We start from the raw sequence: 24818 nt of genomic DNA, 5'->3' as shown, positions 1-24818 counted from the left end.
AACATTTATATCAAGACTGTTTAAAAGTTGGCAGCCTTGGTGAATAGTAAATAACAGTGAATAGGACAGAACATAAATACACAGATCAATTTAATAACAGATTGTCTCCAAAGAATTAGAATCAGGGTTGCCTGAACTGTCAAGGAAGACACATCTAGCTCTCAGATCAATGCAGCATGAAGTAGGAATCATCAGGGTTTTACAGCATGAGATTTTTGTTCTTTTGCATAATTAAATTTTCCTTAATTTTTGGAATATAATCAATGTGTAATCAATCTCCTATTTCACCAGTTGCAAGAGCCATATTTACTCGCTCTCTAATTCTCGTCACTTCCTAATTATCATGCTCCAGTGCAACCGTGCTTCCATGTTCTCTAAATTAACCATTTTTGACCAGTTAAGTTACATATTTGCAAAATCTCCATCACACCTGAACTTCACAGATGCAGACACATTGAGGTTTTCGATGAACTTCAACTCCTTAGTTTTATCAGTTTCCAACAATACCTCCCTCTCAGGATTATAGAGGATATTGTATACAAGATGCCTTGCTTAGTATTTCCCTTCTGCAATCTTTCTCTGTGGGCTGAACCCGTTCCTTTACATAGTTTTTAAACTCTTCTCATGTACACATCCTACCTTTGAAATTCCTTGAGGGCATCTTCGGTTTTGTACCCCAGTGCCCAGCCTGGGTAAGTATCAGTGCTGCTGCTTCTCTTCTGGCTGATTGCTGAAGGAGCTCAGGGAGGGTGAGAACAGAGTATCTTAATGATACCTGTCATTAACAGTGCTAGTTGGTTTTGTCCAGGTTGGCAAATAAAAGCAAGATTCGTTTTTAATCCCTTAAAGATTTTGTCACTGAAAGTTTGGCAGGGGCAGGTAGTAAAGGAGCAGAACATTTGCCTAAATGATTAGCTCCAGAAAAAGATGCTAGGCACATTAAAGACAAGAACAGTATGAGAGCCCCAGTAACTTCAGCCCTGATCTCAGGTTCTAGCTAGGAGACCCTAGTGCCTCCTGGATGATCTCAGGTCACTGTACATTTCCCTCATTCTGACATTTAAAGGAAATTTCCCAAGCAGAATTCATCATTCAAATAAATAGCTAGTAATTAACAAGGGTTTAGGCATTTACTTGCTAAAAGTGAATGTAATTTAACAAAGGCATTTGTGCCAGTTCCGTCTTAGTTTGAGAGGAAGGTAATATTTGACTTAACTAAGATGTTATTTACATAAATGAGGGAAGAAATTGATATAGCGGACAAAAAATAAATAAAGAGTTTTATAAAAGACATTGACATGCAGCTTTGAGAGCCACATTTATTTTACAAGTAGCAGAAATCTAAAACTTGCTTCTAATAAGCTAGGGGAAAAACACTAAATATGACAAAACTGTACCCTTTGGTACTCATAAATGATTAATAAATGAAACACAAACAGTCTGTGATGGATCAAAACTACAACAAAAGAAGCAAGCTACAAAAATGTTATACTGCCATTGTTTATTTTAGTATTACAAAAGATAACTGCTAGCAGATTAGCTAATCTTCTTATAATTCATCCATATACTGTTTGGATTTCATGTCATAGACTTACATTTTATTTATAATTTTAATTGTACAGTTTTACAGTATATTACTTCAAATGTCTTGTGCATGTAAAAGACAGTATAGACAAATATGCATAAATGAAAGTAATTGGGCCAGGCGCAGTGGCTCACGCCTGTAATCCCAGCACTTTGGGAGGCCGAAGCGGGTGAATCACCTGAGGTCAGGCATTCAAGATCAGCCTGGCCAACATGGTGAAACCCTGTCTCTACTAAAAATACAAAAATTAGCCCGGTGTGGTTGGGAGGCACCTGTAATCGCAGCTACTTGGGAGGCTGAGTCAGGAGAATCACTTGAACCTGGGAGGCAGAGATTGAAGTGAGCCGAGATCTGCCACTGCACTCCAGGCCTCCAGGCATGGGGTGACAGAGTGAGACTCCGTCTCCAAAGGAAAAAAAAAAAAAAAAAGAAAAGAAAAAAAGAAAAGAAAGTAATTGTACAAGGGTAGTGAGATTGATTATAATTGACTTTTCAAGAGTTAATGACTGGGAATTTTCTAAACTCAGGATTTCTAAAGAGTCAGAAATCCTGAGTCCCAAGTAGGATAAGTAAAAAGAAATCTACATTTAAGCAAATTCTAATAAAACTGCTTTAAAATCAAAATATAGAGAGATAAATGTTAAAATCATTCAGATTTTAGAAAACAAATCACTTTCAAAGGAGCAACAATTAGACTAATAGTGGATTTTCCAACAGAAATAATGGAAGCTAGAAGTCAAAGGAAGTAACATATTGATACTACAGAAATAAAATAGTTTTATACTGGGCAAAAATATCCTTCAGGAATAAAGTCAAGTAAAGACATTTTCAGGCAAATAAAAATAAAATAATTTGTTGCCAGCAGACTGAGCAGTTAAGGAAATACCAAATGTACTTCTTCAGGCAGAAAGAAAATGACCACATAAAGTCTGAAATGCAAGAAGTAATGAAGAGCAATGAAAATGTAAATATGTGGATATATCTAAGTGTATATAACTTTATTAAACAATAACAATTGTGTGTCATGGGGTAAAATAAAATACATGACAACAAAGACATACAATTCTTAAGAAGGGAAAAGGAGGTAAGTGTCCTGAGCTTTTTGCATTACCCAGAGAGTAAAGGTGACAAGTAACAGTAGGCTTTAAGGAATCAAGAATATATACTGTAATCTCTAGTATAACTACTGAAAGATTAATAAAAGAACGTATAACGGACCAATCCAGTAGAGGGAGAATTAATATCAGACTTTAAGGCAAAACACATTATTAGAAATAATGATACTACATAATGATAAGATAATTTAATTAATCAAAAGATAATTTTAGATGTGTTTGCATTCAATAGGGTCTCAAAAATATATAAAGAAACATATAAAGAAAAAATTTACAGACCTACAAGGAGAAATAAACTAGAGTCAATGATGAAATTGATTTTTAACACAATTCTCTCAGTAACTCTTATAACAAGGAGATAAAAGTAAGGATAGAGATATGAATTGATCTAATGAACACATATGTAGAATACTATATCTAACGAGGGCAGAATCAAATAAATTGTTCAGATCCTATGTGATAATGCAAGTCTCTACATATTTTAAAAGAATGAAATAATACAGAATATGTTCTCTGACCACAATACAACTAAGTTAGAAATCACTAACAAAAGGATTTTTTAAAAATCATGCTTGGAAATAAAGTACTATACCTTTATATAACACATGGGTCAAAAAAGAAATAAAAATATAAGTTAGAAATTATTTTCAAAGAATAATGAAAATATGACATATCAAAACGTTCAAGAAGTGCAAGGGGAACTTCACATTTTAACTGTATACAGCGTATTATATAAAAAAAGGAAGGGCTTTAAAAATTGATGAGTTAAGAGTCTATCCAAGAAGATAGAAAAATAACAGTAAATTAAACTCAAAGAAAGCAGAGAGAAGGAAATAATAAAGTTAGAACATAAATTAATAAGATAAAATATATTGGATTCATCAGCTTCCTTGGTGAAACTGTTCAAGGAAAACAAGAAAAGAAACAACCAATGTCAGGAATGAAAAAGAAGACATTACTACAGGTCCTGCAGACCTAAAAAATCATTAAAAAATGTTTTAAACAACTTTATAAAACAATATTTTAAAATATAAATAAAATGGATATATTCCTTGAAAAATACTTCAAGTAAAGGAACAGAATAGAGAATTTGAATAATCCTTCAACTATTTTAAAAATTAAATATATAATTTAGAATGTTACAATAAAGAAAACTCCAGGCTCAGATGGCTTCTAAGAAACATTCAAGGAAGAAATGGTAATCTTACACAAACCCTTTAAGAGTAGGGGAAAAACAGCTACCATTTGCCAACTCATATTAAGAGGCCAGAACAACTCTAATACAAAAGCTGAGAGGAAACTCCAATAAAGGAAAATTTCAGGCTAGTCTCATTCAAGAATTTAGATGCAAATATCCTGAAAATAAGATTAGCAGATTTACCCACTAACACTGAAACGACATGTGGGTGACGAACTCAGTCTCAGCTGGACAGCCAGAGCCACATTTTACCCACTCTTTTTTTCCTGAACTTCAGAAGATAGTCTATATTCAGTTTTTGGCAACTTTGTTAATAAACTGATATTACCAAACCACATCTAGTAATATATAAAAAGGATAATCCATGTTGGACACATTCCAGAATGTAAGCTTGGGTTAAGATTTGAAAATCAATGCAATTCATCACATTAACAGAGTAAGAGAATCACATAATTATTTCAGTTGATTTCAATAGATGATGTTAATAAAATTTAAATCAAATATATGCTAAAAACTCTTAGCAAACTAGGACTAGAAAGGAATTTTCTGAATCTGAAAAAAGATATCCCCCAAAAGGACCTTCAGCAAATATCATGCTTAATGGTGAAACACTGAAGCTTTCCCTCTGACACTGGGACCAAGACAAGGTGTATGAGCCCCCTAGGGCTGCTGTAACAAAGTACCACAAACTGGGTGACTTCAAACAAGAGAAATGCATTGTCTCACAGTTCTGGAAACTAGCAGCTGAGATCAAGGTGTTGGCAAGGCCATGCTGTCTTTGAAGGCTCTAGGGGCAAATCCTTCCTTGCCTCTTCCTAGCTTCTGGGGGTTGCCAGCAATCTTTGGCATCCCTTGTCTTGTAGATACAGCACTCCAATCTCTGCCTCCATCCTCATATGGTGTTCTCTGTGCGTGTGTCTATGTCTGTTCCCTTTTTATGAGGACACAAGTCATATTAGAGTAGGGCAAACCCTACTCCAGTATGATTTCATCTTAACTTGATTACGTCTGCAAAGGCAGTCCAAATAAGGTCACATTCACAGATACCAGGGTTTAGGACTTCAATATATCTTTTTGGAGGATAATTCAGTCTACAATACAAGGACTCCCACTGTTGCCACTTCCTTTTGTACTGCAGATCCCAGCCAGTGTAAAAAGGCCAAAAAAGAAATACAAAATGTAAAGATTAGGAAAGAAGAAATAAAACTGTCATTATTCATGGATGACATAATTGTCTATGGAGAAAATCCTAAACAATTCACAGATAAATCATTAGAATATGTTTAACAAGGTTGGTATATACAAAGTTAATATATAAAATTAATTTTACTACAATACATGACAATAGCATAAAAAACTTAGAAATCAAACTAATAAAATACGTGTAAGACCTCTGGGCAGAAAGCTATAAAATCTTATTGAGAGAAACCAAAGAAGACTTAAATATGCTATGTTCATGAATTAGAAGACTCAGTATTGTAAATTTGCCAAGTCTTAAATGGTCTACAGATGCAGTGCAATCCCCATCAAAATCTCAGTGTGTGGAAACTGACAGGCTGATTCTCAAGTTATATGGACATGGAAAAGCTCAAGAACAGCCAAGAATTTGTTGAACAAAGCTAAGAGGGTATGTATTACTGAATATGAAGAGTTATTATAAAGCTATTTTAATGAAGACAATGTAGTATTGGCATAAAGACATACAAATAGGCCAATGGGACAGATAGGGTGCCCACAAACACACCTATGCATACATGGGCACTTGCTCTATGACAGAAGAACAGTATGGAGCGGTGAGTTAAAGGGGAGAATTTTCAATAAACTGTACTGAAATAAATGAATATTCTTATGAAAAAAATGAATTTGCTTCCTACTTTGTATTAGCCACCAAAATAGTTATATGCAAAAATATAGATGAATTTCACAAAAATTTAAGCAAAAAGAAATACATATGGTAATGCCCTATTCAAATAAAATTAAAACAAAATTAAACTATAGTACAAGAAAAGTCAGGACTGCAGTTAATTTGGGCAGAAAAAAGTGTTCGTAACTGGCAGAGGGTATAAGAGGAGTTTCTAGGGAGCTGGGAAAGATTTCATTTCTTTGCCTAGAGGGTGAGATGGTGGTAGCATAAAAAGTAGTTGGACACATTCATTCATTCAACAAATAGTTATTGAGAAATCACTATATATCAGGCATTGCACTAGATATGGGTCATCAAAGGGGAATAAACATAGGCCTGATCCCTGCCCTGGCCGTGCTTACTTCTGATAGCAGACAGACAAAAACAATTAATGAACACAGATAAATATATACAATCACCTCACAGTCACCTCGTAGGGTAAGTGCTCTGAGAGATACCCTTGTCTTGCTACACAAGGGGGACTCTTTCCTTATTGGGGGTGGGGATGAAGAGGAAAGCCATTAGGTCTTTCACTGGACTGAATCATAAAAATAGCTCAGAATTGCATTTCTCCTTTTTCTCACCCCAAAGAAGTAGTGGTTACTCCTTTTATCTCTAATGGTTCCAATGTCATTTTAGATCTACACTTAGGTACACCTAGGAATCCCATCTGACATTTAGAAATTCCATCTCTTAATCCGAGGAAAATCTTGGCTTGAAAGTAATGGCACCAGCCCCTTAAAATGGCACCTATGTGCGAATACCACTAATTTTTAGTTAATTTTAGGGCTGTTACTCTAAAACAAAAAAGTTCTTTTGAAATTCTAATTCAAAAAGCAATGAGTTTTAAAATAACTCTTTCCATGTTATAAAATACTTATATGCTCATTGTAGAACATCTGGGAAATCAGAAAACTGTAAAAAAAATTTTTTAAACCCTCAAAAATCCATAAGTCTATCAATAGCTATCAATTCTATCTATAGCTACTGTAAACGTTGTGGTACATCTCTTTCAATATTTAAGGGCCTTGATAGATTTATTTTCACGGTTGAGATCAGAATTTCTTTGTGGTTTTGCAACCCGAATTTTCCATTTAAAAATATAATAAGAACTTACTTCCCCAGTCATTAATCTTCCTAAACATAATTCTTAAGTTTGTAAAAATTCCATCCTACAGATACACCTAAAAGTCAGTTTATTTACTTTGTTTCCCCAGGAAAGAATCCTACATGACCATGGTTCTGGGCCCGTGTAAGTGCTGCCTTGTGAACAGTGTAGATAAGATCACAGAATCATCCTCCAAATAAAGTACTTAAAGCCAATGTAAAAGTTTTTCGAAGGCAAAGGGGCACTGTGAATCCAGCATTTTCCAGTGTTCCCTAGACGTGAATCATCTCAAAGAGAGGCCATTATTCGAGTGCAACAGGGCTCCACTCCTCCAGCGGTGTCAAAGTTCTGCTAAGCGTCCAAAACCTAGCAAAAGGTTCCAATGGGCCATTGGAACTCGGCGGCCGCGGCGGAGGCTGCTCCCAAGGCGGCAGCAATCACACCGGGACCGGCCGCAGAGTTCCCAGTCCCGCGGAGCGCTAGCTGCCGGGCGGACGCGGAAGCCCGAGAGTCCTGGTCTTCCCGTCCAAGTTTAATCCGCGCCTACGCGGTAAATTCCCGGAGGTGCTCCCAGCCTAGCCCGCGGCGCCCGGCTCCGCGCCTGGGCAACCCGGGCTCCCTCCCGTCCCTGGCGCCCTCCGCACCCGCCTACGGCGCGGCGGTCGAGCCCTGGCTGCGCCCTGTGGGCGCGCTCCTCCGAATCCCAAGTTCGGGTCGCGAGTCTGAACTTGGGAGGAACGCGCCCCGGGTCCCCGCCCTTCCCGATCCCCATCCCCCGCAACCGGGAGCGCGCAGGCGCAGCCGGCCGGGAGTCCCGTCAGCTGTCCCAGAGCCTGTGTCGCGCTCGTGCCGGTAGCGCCCGTGCCGGTAGCGCCGCTGCCACCGCTCACCATGGGCCCGGGTCCTCGGCTGCTGCTACCTCTCGTGCTTTGCGTGGGGCTCAGCGCACTTGTGTCTTCTTCGGGGGCCGAGGGCTTCCGCAAGCGAGGCCCCTCGGTGACGGCCAAGGTGACCGAGAGCGGCGGGCAGCAACTTCCCCTGTTGCCGGCGGGGCCCTGGGGGCGCTTTGGATACTGGGACCTCGGTGTCAGGGCGGACGAGGTGGAGGCTTCCCGGGCGCAGGGGGACTGGAGGCGGCCGCGGGACTGGGTGGGAGGGGGCTGCTCGCGTGCTGGGAGGCCGGCGCTCCGGGGGAGACCCTGGGGGAGCTGGGCTGAGGCCAGCCTACCTCCGCCGCAGGCTGCTTGGACTTCTTGTCCCGGGTCGGTAGTCCGAGGTGACCAGCCTGGGGGTAGGAGAAGCTTCCGGAACCGGCGGGCCCGTTCTCCAGGAAAGAGACTGCCCAAGTACTTCCTTCAGCGTGGCCAGGGCTCGGGAGCAGAACGAGAGGAATGCGGGGAGGGGGCGGGACCCGCACAGGAGAGGCGCTCGGAGCCCAGGGCTTGCAGCCGCCCGCCCGCTGCGTGGTCTCCACGCTGGCCGCGGTGGCTTCAGGCAGGCATTAAAGCGCCTCGTTCAGATGAGAGACTACCCTCCGCCTCTTTTGGGGAACCGTCGTCCTGTCCCGGGAAGGGGAGGTGCGCCTTCAACTTCCGCGGGCGGGCGGCCCCTGCTGTGGGCTACGCGAGGCCGGGCGAAGGCGGCACCTGTAGACCTGGGGCAGCCTCCACTGCGGGGAAAGGGGGCGGGGGGCTGCCAGAAAGTGCGTCTTTAAGGCTTCCTCGTACTTAACTCCGCTTCAGTTCTTTTTTCAGCGTATTTAACCAAGGGTAGACGATAATGGGAGAATGCAGGGAGAGGGAGGGGATAATTTGGTGCCCATGATCACCACTTCTAGAAAACCCACTGGCAATAGTGTCTTGGAAGCTGAAGCTGGAGGGGGCGGGCTGCAGCTGAAAGTGGTCTTCATCAGTCTGGGGTTTGTCAATGGAAACGATACTAATCAACGAGTAGAATGCTTACATCCTCTACCGCAGACTCCAACTGAGGACAGGGAGGACTAGGGGGTGGGGAGGAGGAGGTCCAGCTCAGCATCTGATGTCGCAGAAAGGTCGTGCCACGTTGTGGGCGGGGCTGATAAACAGCCTGATGGTTTCGAGAAGCTCTTATCTTACTCCCAGCCTCTTGATCTTGTAGGCATGTCTAACTTTGGGAAATGGTTTGTGCAAGGCCACAGAGCTGAACGGGGTCTCTTGGGATAAAGCCATAAACATAAAATTCGCACAATTATGAAATGTTGGAGGAAATAAACTTTAATATACTTTGGGTGACATTTAAAAATAGCTGAAAAATGAGAAAAACCAGCGCAGGGAAGACTAAGGAGGCAAAGGGAACTGCATATGCATAAGTCCTCAAACAGGAAAGCCCTCCCTGCATTCAGAGGATGTGGAGAGGACGGAATGGCTTCAGCACAGAATGAGAGGTGACTTGAGATGAGGTTGGAGGGGTGAGCAGCAGCGGGATCACACAGGGCCTTAGAGGCTGCAGGTAGGCGTGCGGGTATTGACGCAATTCTTAAAATTTGAAGTGTTATTCTGCAGTCAGAGCCACTGAAGGGTTTTAAGCATAAGAATGGCATGATCTCAATATATACTCGAGAAATTTATGTGGTCACTCAGTGGAGAGTGAAATGGGAGGTCATTCAGGGCACCATGCCAGAGTCCAGATGGTGGCTTGGATTAGGGTGGTAATCATTGAAATGGGGAGCAAGGGAAGGACTTGAAATAGATTTTGGAGATATAACTAACAGGAGTTGCTGACGGTTTAGAAAGGGGGTGAGGGAGAGGGAATAAGATTGCCAAATAAAATACAGGATGCCCAGTTAGATGTGAATATCAGATTAACAATGAATAAATGTTTTTAGTGTAAGTACGTCCCCTGCAATATTTGGGAACAGGTTTCACCTGGGAAACTTCTTAAACTTACTGATGCAGTGACCCACCCAGAGCAAGTCAATCACAATCTGTATGGGTGGGGCTCAGTATCCTATCTTTTAGAAGCTTTTGGTGATTCTGATGTGCAGGCAGTGTGGGCGGGGAACCACTGGAAGATGGAGCCAAGAGAGGAGGAAGCTGGTGGCTGCAGGAGGGGAAGGGTTTGAGCATCCTAAACCCTTGTCTGTGACACTGTCACTGAGGGAGAGTTTGCATGTACCCTACTCTCAGAATTGTTACTTAACATGTCTTTTTTTCCCCCTACCAAATTTGTCATTAAGTTTTTCTAAAAGCTAATTGTGTAGGTGCGTCTTAAACAGATTCTACTCTGTTAAATTACTTTTTCATGAACTTGTAAAGACAAATCTATTGGAAAATGACGTCAAAAATAATTTCTCTGAGTGCAGACAAGTACATTAATTGGCCATTGCTCTAGTGTATTGTTTTCCCCAGCAGTGTTTTTGTTTACCTCTGATTTCATTTAAAAATAGGAATCTGTAAATAAGAGAGGTGTGAGGTGCTATTCTGCCCACATGGCCCATTAGTGGCACTAACTTCGTCCACAGATCCTGCTGCTGGGCCAGCCTGGCAGCTTCCTGCCCCAGCCATAGAGGCTCAGGTGGGGGCTCTGGCTCATTGGGCTCCAAATCCACAGAATTACATTTGCTGACCTATATTTTTGAACCAATGCCATGGGATCTGTGCAGGATCCGGCATCGGGAGTGTGTGAAATAATGCCACCATCCTTCCAGCTGCACACATATTACAGCTTGCAAGCACATTAGCATGTAGTGGCCAGGAGGCTGTGGCTAGATGGCCTTAGACAAGTTATCTAATGTCCACAGCTCAGTTTCCTCCTCTGTCAAATGGAGATAGAAATCATCCCTACCTGAGAGGGCTTTGCACATTAGGTGTGGTAAAGCAGATGTCTTAGTCCATTTATGTTGCTATAAAAGAATACTTGAGGCTGGGCAATTTATGAAGAAAAAAGGTTTATTTAGCTCACGGTTCTGCTATGAGCTGTAAGATTCAAGACTGGGCATCTGGTGACAGCCTCAGGCTGCTTCCACTCACCGCGGAAGGTGATAGGGAGCAGGCATGTGCAGATCACGTGGAGAGAGAGGAAGCTGAAGGGGGTGGTGCTAGCTTCCTTTTAAAACCAGTTCTCATGGGAACTAACAAAGTGAGAACCCACTCACTTCTGAGATGGCACCAAGCCATTCATGAGGGATCTACACCCATGACTCAAACACCTCGCATTAGGCCCCACCTCCAACATTAGGATCAAATATCCAAACCATAGCAGCAGGTAAAGCACATAGTCCATAGTCCCTGATTTCAGAAGTCACTTGTTAGTGTTATTTGTGTTTATCTTCTTAATCCTACTGTGACAGAGCAGACCTGAAAGGAATCATCATTTATTTTACAGATGAAGAAAGGGAGTTCAGAGTTTAATTAACTTGCTGAAGTTTCCATGGCCATTGAGTGGTGGAGCTGCATTTGAGAACAGTTTCTTCCACATTGCAGCTCATGTACTGGGTGTGTTCCCTAGTTACTTTGGAAGTGGAATCAGGATTAATTCCACAGGGGTTTGGGTCAGGCTGTGTAAGTGCCTCCTCCCTCTTCCTCTACCTCCTCCCATCTCCAATGCCGAGTAATTTTCAAATGACTTTCAAGGGCAGCATTGAGGGAAAAAACAAGTGACTGAGGTGCTCACTCCCAAAGTCTAGCATGGAATCCAATATCACCTTTCCCAGGAAGCCCACACTGATCTCCACAGATAATCACCACCCCTTACCATGACACCTTATCTGTACTTGTCTTATAAAATCTGACTTCTCATTATATTATAGCATTCATATATGTGTTTTCTGTTGGACTGAAGCTCCTTGAGGGTAGGAGCTTTGTAGCCCCACCCCACCCCTGGCCCAGCACTGGGTTTTGTTCCCAGAGGCACTCAGCAACATCAGAGATGAATCCAGTGGTGAGAGGGTTTAGAGTGAGTGTTTGCTGGCAGCTGTCTCACCTCCTGTCTAGGAATGTGTGTGCCCAGGTCCTCCTTGAGTATCATTTGACATTGAATCATTTAACATTTCTTGACTGCCTCCTCCTGCTAACCTTTAGCTGGCCACTGGGGAACTAAAAACACTGTTTCTACTCCTTAGGGTTTCCCTGGCTAGACCCGGAGAGCCCTATTAACAATAAACCAGTTTAGCTAGAGGCAGCCTTGAAATTCTGGCTCTCACACTCATAGTAGGGAAACCTTGGTAAATCACTTAACCTCCCTCATTCCCACTTTTCTCATTTGTAAATTAGTGATAATAGTTCCTGTCCCACCTTTCCCGGTGTGGTGAGGATGAATTATATAAGATGATGTGGGTTACCCACACTGAGACCACCACTAAGTCATGTTTGCTTCCTTCCCTCTTTCTTCCTGCTCCTCCTCCAGTGTCTGCCCCTTTGTTTAAACGCCTCTCCTGGCTGGGCGCTGTGGATCATGCCTGTAATCCCAGCACTTTGGGAGGCCAAGATGGGCGGATCACTTAAGGTCAGGAGTTCGAGACCAGCCTGGCCAATATGGCGAAACCCCGTCTCTAGTAAAAATACAAAAATTAGCCAGGTGTGGTGGTACACACCTGTAATCCCAGCTACTCTGGAGGCTGAGGCACAAGAGTCACTTGAACCTGGGAGGCAGGGGTTGCAGTGAGCCAAGATTGTGCCACTGCACTCCAGCCTAGACGACAGAATGAGATTCTGTCTCAGTAAATAAGTAAATAAATAAATGCCTTTTCTGTCTCCCTCGTACATTCCTTCCGCCACCACCCCAGTGCAGGCCATTATGACCTTATTCTTGAACTGGTATAAGAGCCTCCAGATTCTCTTTCTCTCCGTTTGAGTAACATTCCCAGAGCCTCGCTTGACCCTATTCTTTGTCTTCTCTCTTTTGCCTAACAAAACTCATGCTTAGGCCAGCATCTCTCCTCTGCCTTCTGGAACTGGTGGGCAGCTTCTTTCCTGGCCCCCCACCCACTCTAACCCCTAGTTGTGGTCAGAAGGGCAGCTTTGCTTCTCTGCACACAGGTCACATTTCCTGCCTAGGTGCATTGGTTCCAGAAAGAAGTCTGCCAGGCAAGGCTCACCCCCATCCTTGTTTGGGGAGATGGCTCCCCTCCTCCCAGGCCTGCCTCCCTTCAAGCCTTCCTCCTTAGCCTCACCGTTCCTGCAGGCCTGGGCATACAGTGTTTGGGGGGCATTTGTCACACACTGCCCTGTACTGTGGTTATGGGTTTGCCTATCCTATCTCTTTATTTTAAACTGCCTTAGGACAGGGACCCTCTTATACAGTTTGTGCCCTCACATCGCCTTTTACATAAACTTGCATAAATACTTGTTGACAAAATGAGATTGGATTTTATCCTTTCCAGTAGAGTTGGCAAAACCTGCTGTGTGTTCTTATGCTCACTCATGAAGCTGAAGGATATTTCAATTTGGGGAAAAAAATTATAATAATATGTGTGCTAGGCTGTGTGTAAAAATATGTGATTTTTGCTGAAGAGTTATGTTGGGTGACAGGTACTTTTTCTTCATCTGCTCATGCTGCTCTCCCAGATCTTATTCTCTTCCTAAACATTCACAGGCTTTGTTTTCTCTTCTTTATTTTAAAAGTCTGGAAGGCTCTTCTAGTGTCTCGTATGATGTTTCTTTAAGGTTTCATCTCTGGCTTCCTGGTGCTTCTTCGTTATTGCTGGTTATTGAATTTACACCTTGGCTTGCAAATCCCTTTGGAGAAACTGCTTCTCTCGCAAGCCGGCTCTGCACTGACCAGGCCCATGGGTGTGTTGAAGCACCTTCCTATCCCAAGCCATGCTGAATTGCACTCCTTTAATACACTGCCCCATCTCAAGGGCAGGGCCTTTCATGCATTCTATAAAGCTCTTCTATATAAATAATAATAAAAGTTTTGCTGCTTTGGCCATGTAAAAATTGTAAAATGCCACATGGAACACTAAATATCACATCACCCTGTGACAGGTGTACTGATGTATTGGCAGAAGCTCTTGACTTGAACTGAAGCTTGACAGTCTTTACTTACTGATTTTTCTAAACTGTAAGACATCTTTTTTCTTTGACAACCGTTCTTATATTTTTTAAAGCCATCTCTTGAATGTCTTTTTTACCCATTCAAACAGTAAATTGGTTCATATAATCTAAACGCGCTAATAGAATGCCCTTTGACTCTGTGGCCTTTTCAAGCATTCTATTTCAGAATCATCTTAACACAGTGATTTGTGAAGCAAAATGCATATAATTTTGTTTCAGATGAGACAGTTAAAAACAAGTCCAAGAGAACTTTTATGGTTTTACCTGCAAAAGGTGGATTCACACTCACTCCTGGCTATGTGTCTTCTTTTTCCTGTTGTAAAATGTTGGGTTAGGAAAAGCAAATTCTACTTGGGTAACTTGGGAACAAGAGGACTGAATTCAGTGTCTGAGTTTACAGGGTGACGGCTTTGTCAGCGTGATGACCCACGCTTAATGTTTGCTGTCCTTTGGAAAGCTGGGGACCTGGTGCTTTACTGTGCTTGGACATGAGTGGCAGGCCTTTTGAAGGACTGCTGTGTTTCATCATTTTTGCCATCTCCTGGATGGCAGACATCTATTGAGAACTCATTGCAAATTTAGGACTGTTTGAAATTTAAAAAAATAAATTTTGATGGTTAGCCTGTTTCCTCACAACTTTTTTTTTTTGTCCTGCCAAGATTAGAGAGCATTACTTTCTAAGAGAGCAACATTTTCCATTCTACTCTTCATCCATAAAGCCAGGAAATGGGAAGTAGCAGCAGCGTTTGTCTGGGGTATGGGAAGAGAAGAATTATTGAAGACTTCATTGGCCAACACTGACAGAGTTGAGTCAGCCTTTAAACTCAATACCTGGTACAGTGCCTGGCCCATGGGTGGTGCTTAATAAATGTTTCTTGAAAGAATATTTGTGAGTGAAATGCACCCACACAATAGTTTTAAAGTACCTTTAATTGATGTCATGCTCCTTTACAAAATACTGATGGGCAGGGCTTTTGTATGTGGGTCAATTCTCAGATTTTAATTTTGACTTACCTTGTATTTGTGCTTTTCCACCTTATAACCTTCCACTTTGCCTTTCAACTGCACACAGGTCTTCTTTGATGTGAGGATTGGAGACAAAGATGTTGGCAGAATTGTGATTGGCCTCTTTGGAAAAGTTGTGCCCAAGACAGTGGAAAATTTTGTTGCTCTAGCAACAGGAGAGGTATGTCTCAATTTTATTTCCTTTAAATTGGGTCTTCTTTCTTTTAAGCCAAATATAAAGATGTCATCTGAGAAAATAAGTATTAAATTAGTATGTCAGATGAACCTTACCACATTTGACTTTATTTTCCAATAAAATATGTATTATTTGGGCACTCAGTGCCCTTAGGCTTCTGGAAATTGGGAGAAAATCATCATCAAGTGAAAATATGGTTTGCTCTCTTTTAACTTATTCACATTAATACTCTACTTCCATAACATATTTATTTTTTGGTCAGCTAATGATAAATTTCTCTCAGTAAACCATAGCTGGGATATAATCAAGTTCTGTAGGCATTTTGTTTAATTTTCTCAGTTTATCCTTTCTAGATCAACACTGAGTTTATCTTTCAGTATGACCTCTGTTACTTGTTATTCAACTGAAATAATCTCTTTAGAAAGGATATGGATATAAAGGAAGCAGGTTTCATCGTGTCATCAAGGATTTCATGATTCAAGGAGGTGACATCACCGCTGGAGATGGCACTGGGGGTAACGTCTTTGCATTTTTCCTTTCCCATTTACCAAACCGAAATCTAAGGTTAAGCCAGTATATGAACCCAGTCTGTTGAAATCCAGAGCTAAGGAACACAGTTGTAAAGACGACTGTACCTCTTTGAGAAGGATGGAGTTTTGGGGACTCATCTAGCAGCATCTCGACAGGTATGAGGGAGGCGTCCTCATTTTAAGCAGGATTGTTTTGGTGTTTATTGTCTTTCCGTAATTGAGATGTATTCATTTTGCAGTTATTAAAATACCAGACTACTAGTCAGTAGCCATACAGAAAAATATCTTTCGTAGGAAGGAAAAGGTGTGGAACATGAAGCTGCGTTCCCCTGGGATGGCAGCGTGCGGCAGAGGTGGGCGTTGCAGGAGGAAGACGGGCCTCATGCCAGGAGGTTGAGACTAGAGTTAGCAGCAGGGTCACAGCGCACTTTCCTCCTTCTTTCAAAATCTTTCATCATATTGACAAAACAGTGAAAAACAAGTCCAAGAGAACTTTTCAGATTTAACCTGCAAAAAAGTGACTCACACTCCTGGCTATATCTTTTCATTTTTCTGTTCTAAAATGTTGGGTTAGAGAAAGTAAGTTCTACTTGGGAAACTTGGGAACAGGAGGACTGAATCCAGTGTCTGAGTTTACAGGGTGGTGGTTTCGTCAGGACCCAAGCTTACTATTTGCTGTCCTTTGGACAAAGCTGGGAACCAATACTTTTTTAAAGTTAAAGCAATAGCTGAGTTGTCAAAATTGTAATAGAAACAAACTCTTATAAACAAAATTGGAGTTCAATAAAGTAGAGATAGTTAAATTTAGAGAGTTTCAAATCTCCTTCAGCTTATTGTTTCTCATTCAGGATTATAGCTATCCAGCTCCATACACTGTTTTCTCTTAAAAGTTTAGTTCTTTTCTTGAACATACACCATATATGTAACTCCAAAGAATTTAAATTTACTTCAGATTTAAGATTTTTAATTCAACAAATACTGGTTTCGGTGGATATTTGTTGTCCATTTTTAAAGCAACAGGCCATTTTCAAGCACTATTTCTAATTTTATGTTTATTGCAATGGTTTGTTTATAACAAAAAATGGCTACTATTAAGTGCTTTGATTTGCCAGGCACTTTGTGAAGATTACTTCTAGTTCTTGCAAAAATGCTGAGGGGTATGGGGATGTAGACTGCAGTGGAGGAAGGCATTTAGGTTACCCCAGGCAATGGGATTTGCTGAGGACGCTCGTGGATCTCATTGGAAAACCCTGCAGCGCTGGTGCCCGTGCCCTCGGTGCTGGCATCCCACCTTCCTGCCATAGGAATGGTGCCGGCAGGAATGGTGACTGAGCTTCACTCTGCCCTCTTTTCTGCTACCTTTTTTTTCTCACTACCTTCCCTGCCCAGTGTGCATCTTGCGTTAAAATTCTCTGAATTTTGGACAGACAATGTATTGGGCAATTTAAATATAGCGTAGACCCTTCTGTAGGAGCACTCTCCTACAAGGCCACTTCAAGTGTCACTGACCAACCAGTTATAAATTGCTTGGCTTTGATATCCACTTCTGGGCTTTTTTTTTCTTTTGAGACACAGTCTCACTCCGTCACCCAGGCTGGAGTGCAATGGCATGATCTTGGCTCACTACAACCTCTGCCTCCCAGGTTCAAGCGATTCTCCTGCCTCAGACTCCCAAGTAGCTGGGATTGCAGGCACCCGCCACCATGCCCGGCTGATTTTTTGTATTTTTAGTAGAGATAGGGTTTCACCGTGTTAGCCAGGATGGTCTCAATCTCCTGGCCTTGTGATCTGCCCGCCTCAGCCTCCCAAAGTGCTGGGATTACAGGCGTGAGCCACTGCACCCAGCCTACTTCTGGGTTTTCTAACTGAATCAGAATTTTGAAGTTGGCAACTGATAGATAAGGGGCCCTACAGAAGGGGAGGTGGGCCTGGTAGACCCTTGAGGTATTGGAGGATGGTCAGATCCTTCTCATGGTCTGTGGAGAAAGGTCTTCCACTCTGCCTGCCGCTTTGCTAGAACTCCAGACTTCCTGCCTTGCTTTGGTTCTCCTGTTCAAGTTTGACCACTGGGTGCTCCCAATTGCCATCATCCTCTGTGTCCTGATGGGTCCTGAAGTTGCTGTGACCAACAACTTCCAGATCAGCTGCTATTGTTCTTGGTGCTGAGGCAAGAAAAAGCACCAGCTTTAGAATCAGAAAGTCAGATGTTCAAATTCTGCTCTGCTATTTTCAAGTTTTGTAACCTCTGTTTCCCATTGTAAAATAGGACGGAGAATACCTACTCTTCAGGGTTGTTATGAGAATTCGGTGTGGGTGTATATTGAATGCTTGGTGCATCCTGGTTGGGTGCTGAGTAACACCCAATCCTGGATAAGTCACAGGACTGTCCTGAGCTTTGAGCCTCAGGAAACAGGTACACAGCCACTAGGATGGCTCACACACCTTTTCATCTGGCTTTAGGATATTTTCCTGCCCTTCAGTTCCTTCTCACTTCAGAGCGAAGTCATGGACCTGCTTGATCAAGGTTTGGCCCTTGGTATGAGGCCAGAGAGTATCCCACTATCCTGTGCCATATTTAAGGCTTTCTTTGTTCATTTTAGGCCCTAGTGCCCTGTTCCCTTAAGGAGTTAATTTTATTCCCTCCTTCATGTCTCCTTATGTTTGAACATGTCTTCCCCATCCCTACCTCCTATAGGGTTCTAGTAATTGATTCTTCTAAGGCCTTATGTTTCCCTTTGAAGAGTTGACTTTTGGAAGACATCTGTTGACTCTCTTCCTTGTTTTGTCTCAGGTGTGAGCATCTATGGTGAGACATTTCCAGATGAGAACTTCAAGCTGAAGCACTATGGCATTGGGTGGGTCAGCATGGCCAACGCTGGGCCTGACACCAATGGCTCTCAGTTCTTTATCACCTTGACCAAGCCCACCTGGTTGGACGGCAAACATGTGGTATTTGGAAAAGTCATTGATGGGATGGTAAATTGATACATTTTTTTCCTTTCAAAGCTTTATATTTTTATTGAGAGTACTTTCAGTGATTTATTTTAATCTTAAAATATGCTTGTTAGAGATCCATTATATAGCTGACTGGCCTCTTCAAAGGTGAATAAATTATATATGGTATGGCATTTTAATTCTTAGGGTCATTGGCGCAGCAGCTAGGGACTTGACAAAGAGAAATTAAGGACTAAGTTGATTTATTTTACTACTTGATATAAATGTAAAGCCCTTTTTAATGGAACCAATATATACCAGGACCCCATATATACACACAATGGAATATTATTCAGTCTCCAAAAGGAAAGACATTCTGAGGACATTATGCTGAGTGAAATAAACCAGTCGTAGGAAGACAAATACTATATGACTTCATTTATATAAAATATCTAAAGTGGTCACATTGATAGAAACAGAAAGTAGAATGGTAGTTGCCAGGGGCTGGGGATGGGGTAAATGGGATGTTGTATTTAATAGGTATAAGGTTTTAGTTTTGCAAGATGAAAAATTCTGGCTATTGGTTGCACAACAATGTAAATATACTCAACACCACTGCACTGTGCACTTACAAATGAGACGGCACATTTTATGTTATGTATTTCTTACCAGAATTAAAAATAAAATAGTTGAAAACAAAGCAAAACAAAACCACCCCAGAATCCCATCTGGTTCAGCTCAGACACCTAGGTCACATTCACAGAGACACGCATCCAAAAATTATTGAAGAGAATTTGAATCTATACTGTTGGGTCTCAAAGAATGTCAAAGCAGTCCAATTCACAACCCGTAGGAACACTTCTTAAAACCCTCATTCCCTTTCTTTCTCAATATTTCTGCCTTACAGGTGCCTGAAGTAGCTCTCTTAGCTCCTAAACTGGTTACTGTAAAGTCTGTCCATCCCAGGCCTGGACCATCCTTGTCTCCCTTTCCCTCTTCCATGTTTCATTTTATTTTGTTTTCATGTGACTTATTCTACCTCCCTCATCCAAATGTAAATAAACCAATCTTGCTCGCTGCAGTTCCTTCACAACTACCTGTTTTTCTGATTCTATCTAACACAAGTTTGGGAACTGAGCTAGTAGCCTCAATGCTGTCTGGGAAACCCACCAAAAACCTACTTTCTTGTTCCTTGCCCAGTCCTAACCTCCTTCAGTGTGAAATACTGTACTGTTGGGCTTGTGAAGCCTTCCAGGGTAGAGAAAGGTGCCTTCACAGCACTGTGGGGGGCTGGGGTTACATTAGTATTGGGCACAACTTATAGGTTAATGGCTTGGGTCACCTTTAAAATGGACAAACCTAGAACTAGGTCCATTTCTGAATCTGCTTTCTGGCCCATACATGTGAAGACCTATTACAGGATGGAGCTGAAACTGACTCAGACTTCATGTTAACTGTTACGCTGGCTTATACCAGGTGAATGGAAATGCCTTTTACTAGAGCTGGGTGTTTACAAAAATATCTACTTTTTTAGAATATAAAATGCTTATTTAAAAAGAAGTGAGGAAATATACCAGTGTGGTCTCTGAGTAAGAAGGTCATGGGTGAATTTTATTATGTGATGTATATATTTTCTAAATATTCTAAGTTTTCCACAGTTAGCGTGCATGGTCTTAGTAGTCATAAAAAACAAACCAACCAACCAACCTTATTTCCTTCCCACTTGGGCTTTTGGAGTTGCCTTTGGTTTAACCTTTGGATTGCTATAGCTGCTGGTCAGAATTAAACCACGTGTCTACTTTTCTCTCACCAGACAGTGGTGCACTCCATAGAGCTCCAAGCAACTGATGGGCATGACCGTCCACTCACCAACTGCTCGATCGTCAACAGTGGCAAGATAGACGTGAAAACGCCTTTTGTGGTTGAGGTCGCTGATTGGTGACACAACTGGCAGAAAACAAGGATATGCTTTGGCAGGGGTGTGTGTGTGTGTGTGTGTGTGTGTGTGTGGTGTGTTGTCTTTCAATTATTTGCTTTTTTTTTTTTACTTTCTTTTTGTATTCTATCCCAGATCACAGGAAAGTTATAAAAATCAAACCGTCACCCTTTAGTTTGCTTGAACTTTAGTAAACCACCTGCTTAGGGACTTTGAACTTAAATATATCCCCTTCCTCAAGTGGTGCTATTTTAAAACTAAAAAAAACTTTGAATTGGCTACTTTTTTAAGCAATATTTTTTTTCTGAATTCATTATGATCCCCATATTGGGTAATGCTGAACATTTATCTGAAACAGATGAGGATATTAAGTTTATTATTTTGTATCCAAACAGAAATTCAGATAAAGGGAAATTTGACTAGTGTAATCTGAGATATGTCATAGGGATTTCTTTCTGACAAAAGTGTGCTTTGCTGTTCTTTATATTAAATACTTTTAGATCAACTCTTTTTGCAAGACTTTTTAAAAATGTAAAGTTCTTTAAGAAATAAATATACAAAAATACACACACTCTAGCATTAACAGTGAACAGATTAGAAAGATTTTATAAATCAAACTACAAACATAATTAGATAACTCAGAAATTATGCCCGTCCACATCTCATATACTTAAGGTGATTATTTACTTATTGTTATTCAATGTAACATTTTTAGAAAGTTATCTTTAGCCCAGTTGTAATAGGAATATTTTTTGTTACTTACATAAGGGGATTAAGACTCAGGCTATAAGGCCTGGGTATGGTGGCTCATGCCTATAATCCCAGCACTTTGGGAGGCTGAGACAGGAGAATTGCTTGAGCCCAGGAGTTTGAGACCAGCCTGGGCAACACAGTGAGACCCCGTCTCTACCAAAACTAAAATTAGCTGGTCATGTTGGTGCACATCTGTAGTTCCAGTTACTCAGGAGGCTGAGGTGGGAGGATTGCTTGAGTCCAGGAGATCAAGGCTGTAGTGAGCTGTGATTGCCCCAGGCAACAGAGTGAGACCCTGTCTCAAACAACGACAACAACAAAACCCACTCAGGCTATATTTAAACTAGATGAGGCCAGGTGTGGTGGCACATGTCTGTGGTCCCAGCTACTGAAGAGGCTGAGGTGGGATGACTGCTTAAGCCCAGGAATTTGGGGCTATAGTGAGCTATACTGATGGGGTATCTATACTGTTTGGCATCAATATGGTGGCCACTGGGGAGCATGGTACCACCAGGTTGCCTAAGGAGGGGTGAACTGGCCCAGGTTGGAAACAGAGCGGGTCAAAACTTCTGTGCTGGTCAGTAGTGGGATCATGCCTGTGAATTGCCACTGCACTCCAGTCTGGGCAACATAGCAAGACCCTATCTTTAAAAAAAAAAAAAACTAATGGGAAAGTGAAATTCTACTGGGGCCTTGTTATAACATACCTGGCTATAACAGAGAGTGCTTGATCTCTGTTCAGATAGGAAGTGTTGTCTGTTAGAAAACAGTGCCATTGCTTCTCCTCCAGGACTCAAGCAGTGAGGATCCATCTCACCGAGTTGTATTCTAAGAAAACTGCCTCAGTGAGAGATGAATTGAGTATTCCTACTGCTGATTTGCAAATTGCTACAACACTCTTGGAGAGCAATTTGTTAATTTTTTTCCAACAAATATTTTTTTGAGGGTCTTTGATCTGCCAGGTACCAGTTTGACTTTTGGGGATACAACAATGGACAGAAAAGGGCCTCATGGGGCTTACAGTCTAGTGGGGGAAGACAGAGAATAAACAAGGAAACAAATAAAAAGGGTGATGAGTGCTGTGAAAAAAAAATATGCCCATGTCTGCCAGAGAGGCTGGGAGAGAAGCATCGTAGGAGTGGAAGGCCTCTTGGGCCCCTCTTGGTTCTCTTGGGCCTCTGGAGGGATGGCATTTGTGCTAAGGCCTGAAGGAAGGGTAGGAAGCAGCAAGAAGGGCCTTCCAGGAGGAAGGAAGAGAAAATATTAAGGTCCCAAGATAAAGATGAGTGAATTCCAGGGCAGAAGAGAAAGCCAGTGTGTTAGGGCCTGGTGCGGAAAGGGGAGCGGGATAGGGGCGCGGTCAGAGGTAAGGCTGAGACTGGACCAGTTTGGGCCTGGGTGCCAGGGTGAGTCTTTGGTCATGTTACACGGAAGGGTTATCTGTTTGAAGTTGCGGAGGGGCATGATGTGATGATCTGCGTCTAAGAATTATTATTTTATCTGCTATAAGGAGAATTTTTATAGGGCTAAAAGTGGAAGCAGTCCTTATCAGGAAACCCAAACATTTATAACTTTGGAATTTCTCACTCCTGGGATTGGCTTTAGAAAGTGATCCAAAATTGTAAGGGATATCATCAGTGTTTTGGTCAGCCCGGCATTTAGTCCACTTGCTCTGGTGATGGCTGCCCAATTTCTTATTTTTCTTTTGAGAAATCACATCCTTCCCTCACCCATCTCTAGTCCTTAGGGTGGGCTGACCCTACAGATGGGTACACACCTGGCCTGGCAGACTCATTCATTAACTCACTTGATAAATATTATCAATATTATAGGGTGGGATAGAGCTGTAAACAAATGGTGTCACCTCTTGTGGTTCTTGTGAAGGTGACAAATTATACTACATGAATATATAACACAACATCAGGGAGCAATAAGTCAGTGAAGTCAGGGAAAGTGAATAGACAGTGAAGGGGTGGTCAGCGGGGACTGAAGGAAGTGAGGGAGCACCAAGCCATGGGGACGGGGGGGAACTGTATGGAGGCAGAGGGGACAGGAACAGTGGTCATCAGTGATGGGCAGGCTGGGTGGGCTCAGGAAACAGCAAAGGGGCCAGATGAACAGAGCAGGGGAGGTGCAAGAGGGAGCAGGGCTGTCCTGTTGGCCATCCAGAACATTCCCTTGCCCTGGCTCCAGTGACTGGCTCAGGCCTAGGTGCTGGACCTCAGTCATGTGAATGAGCCATCATTGGACTTCCAGAATGATTGGGAAAGAGCTGCCATCTTTCTGAAAGAATGTAAAGGAACAGGCCTAAGAGCGAAGCCAGCACAGAAGGAAGTGGCCCAGAAGACAGAAAGGTTCTGAAAACATCATTTAGCTGCTGTGTCCAGCTGTGCCCAAAGCTAATCCACACTTAGCTTTTCGCTACGTAAACTAATACATTTTCTTTTTTCTCAAGCCAAGGCAAACTGATTTCCTTTGACTTGCAACCTAAAAGTCTTCACCAAATATAGCAATATTGAAAATTTTTTATGTGTAAAGATGTGAATTGCAGAATATTTATGATAGCAAAATACTGGGAGCAACTTCAATGTCCCAATATGGTTATAAAACACACATCCCATAATAGAATAGTATGCATTCATTAAGACTGATGTTAGAGAACTCAGAGTAACATGAGAAAATGATTGTTTTAAAGAAAAAGCAGAAGTTCTGTATGCAGCATGATCTCAATTATGTAAACACATTCTCATAAAGCAAATACAACAAAATGCAAATTCACATAAGTAAATGCAAATGGTGGGATTTTTTAACTATAGTTTTACTTTTTTCAGTTTTTAATTTTTCTCTAGGGTGCATTTCTTTTTAATAATCAGAAAAAGAAAATTCTTTTTAATTTTAAATAAAAATAACATGGAGGAAAAATTGGAAACAAATGACCTCTTGTACATGCAAAAGTGCTTTACATCACAATGTCCAAGAGCACATAGACACCACTCTCCCCCATGCAGAAGGACATGCGCTTTACGCCATACATGCCATCTAGTTTTTTCACTACTGTGAGCATACCTGACTTCTCTCTAGTAACAAGGCAAAAAGTGCTTCATTTTGGAAGTGCTGAAATTCTGAACCCACTAGTGCACCAGTGGTAAATTATGATGTTATCTGTTATGCCAGATGACCAAGAGCTAAGGACATCCCCCTGCTAAAAGCAGTTTATTTCTTGTACACCAAGGGTCAGGCCTCATACAGAAAACATGAGCAAACTGATGACTATGAAAATAGGAACTGTTACTTTTTAATATTTTCTGCAAAAGCTTTTGAAATAGTTCACTGTTTTGCAGATCACGTTACTAGAAGGACACATTTATAGTTGTGGGCGGATGTGGAATCAGAGGGAAATTTACACTGGACACCACCACCAAGCCCAAATTATTATAATTTAGTCTTGAATCACTTTAATCAACACTTTAAAATATTTTGGTATTCTTAGCCGTAATTTATTTTGTTCTCTTACAAGTGCT

At 41.8% G+C, this 24818-nt stretch overlaps 1 protein-coding gene across 1 annotated transcript; it reads left to right on the top strand.

Moving 5' to 3' along the window:
- On the top strand, window positions 1–21049 carry PPIC (peptidylprolyl isomerase C). The gene is made up of 5 exons (XM_004042412.4): window positions 1–7917; window positions 15016–15129; window positions 15566–15659; window positions 18466–18650; window positions 20422–21049. Exons 1-5 carry the CDS (start codon window positions 7801–7803, stop codon window positions 20548–20550), a joined length of 639 nt encoding a protein of 212 aa, XP_004042460.1. The 5' UTR covers window positions 1–7800; the 3' UTR covers window positions 20551–21049.
- The last annotated feature ends 3769 nt before the right edge of the window (window positions 21050–24818 follow it).

The sequence above is a fragment of the Gorilla gorilla genome, chromosome 4 (assembly GCF_029281585.2).
Source record: "Gorilla gorilla gorilla isolate KB3781 chromosome 4, NHGRI_mGorGor1-v2.1_pri, whole genome shotgun sequence".
Taxonomy (NCBI): Eukaryota; Metazoa; Chordata; class Mammalia; order Primates; family Hominidae; genus Gorilla; species Gorilla gorilla.
Note: the sequence above shows the minus strand (reverse complement) of the source record. Positions and strands in the feature narration are given on the sequence as shown.

Coding starts and splice junctions, on each gene's coding strand:
- PPIC (XM_004042412.4), top strand. CDS start 7,801: ATGGGCCCGGGTCCTCGGCTGCTGCTACCTCTCGTGCTTTGCGTGGGG. Junction 7,918..15,015: donor GCCCCTCGGTGACGGCCAAG/GTGACCGAGAGC, acceptor AACTGCACACAG/GTCTTCTTTGATGTGAGGAT. Junction 15,660..18,465: donor CGCTGGAGATGGCACTGGGG/GTAACGTCTTTG, acceptor GTTTTGTCTCAG/GTGTGAGCATCTATGGTGAG.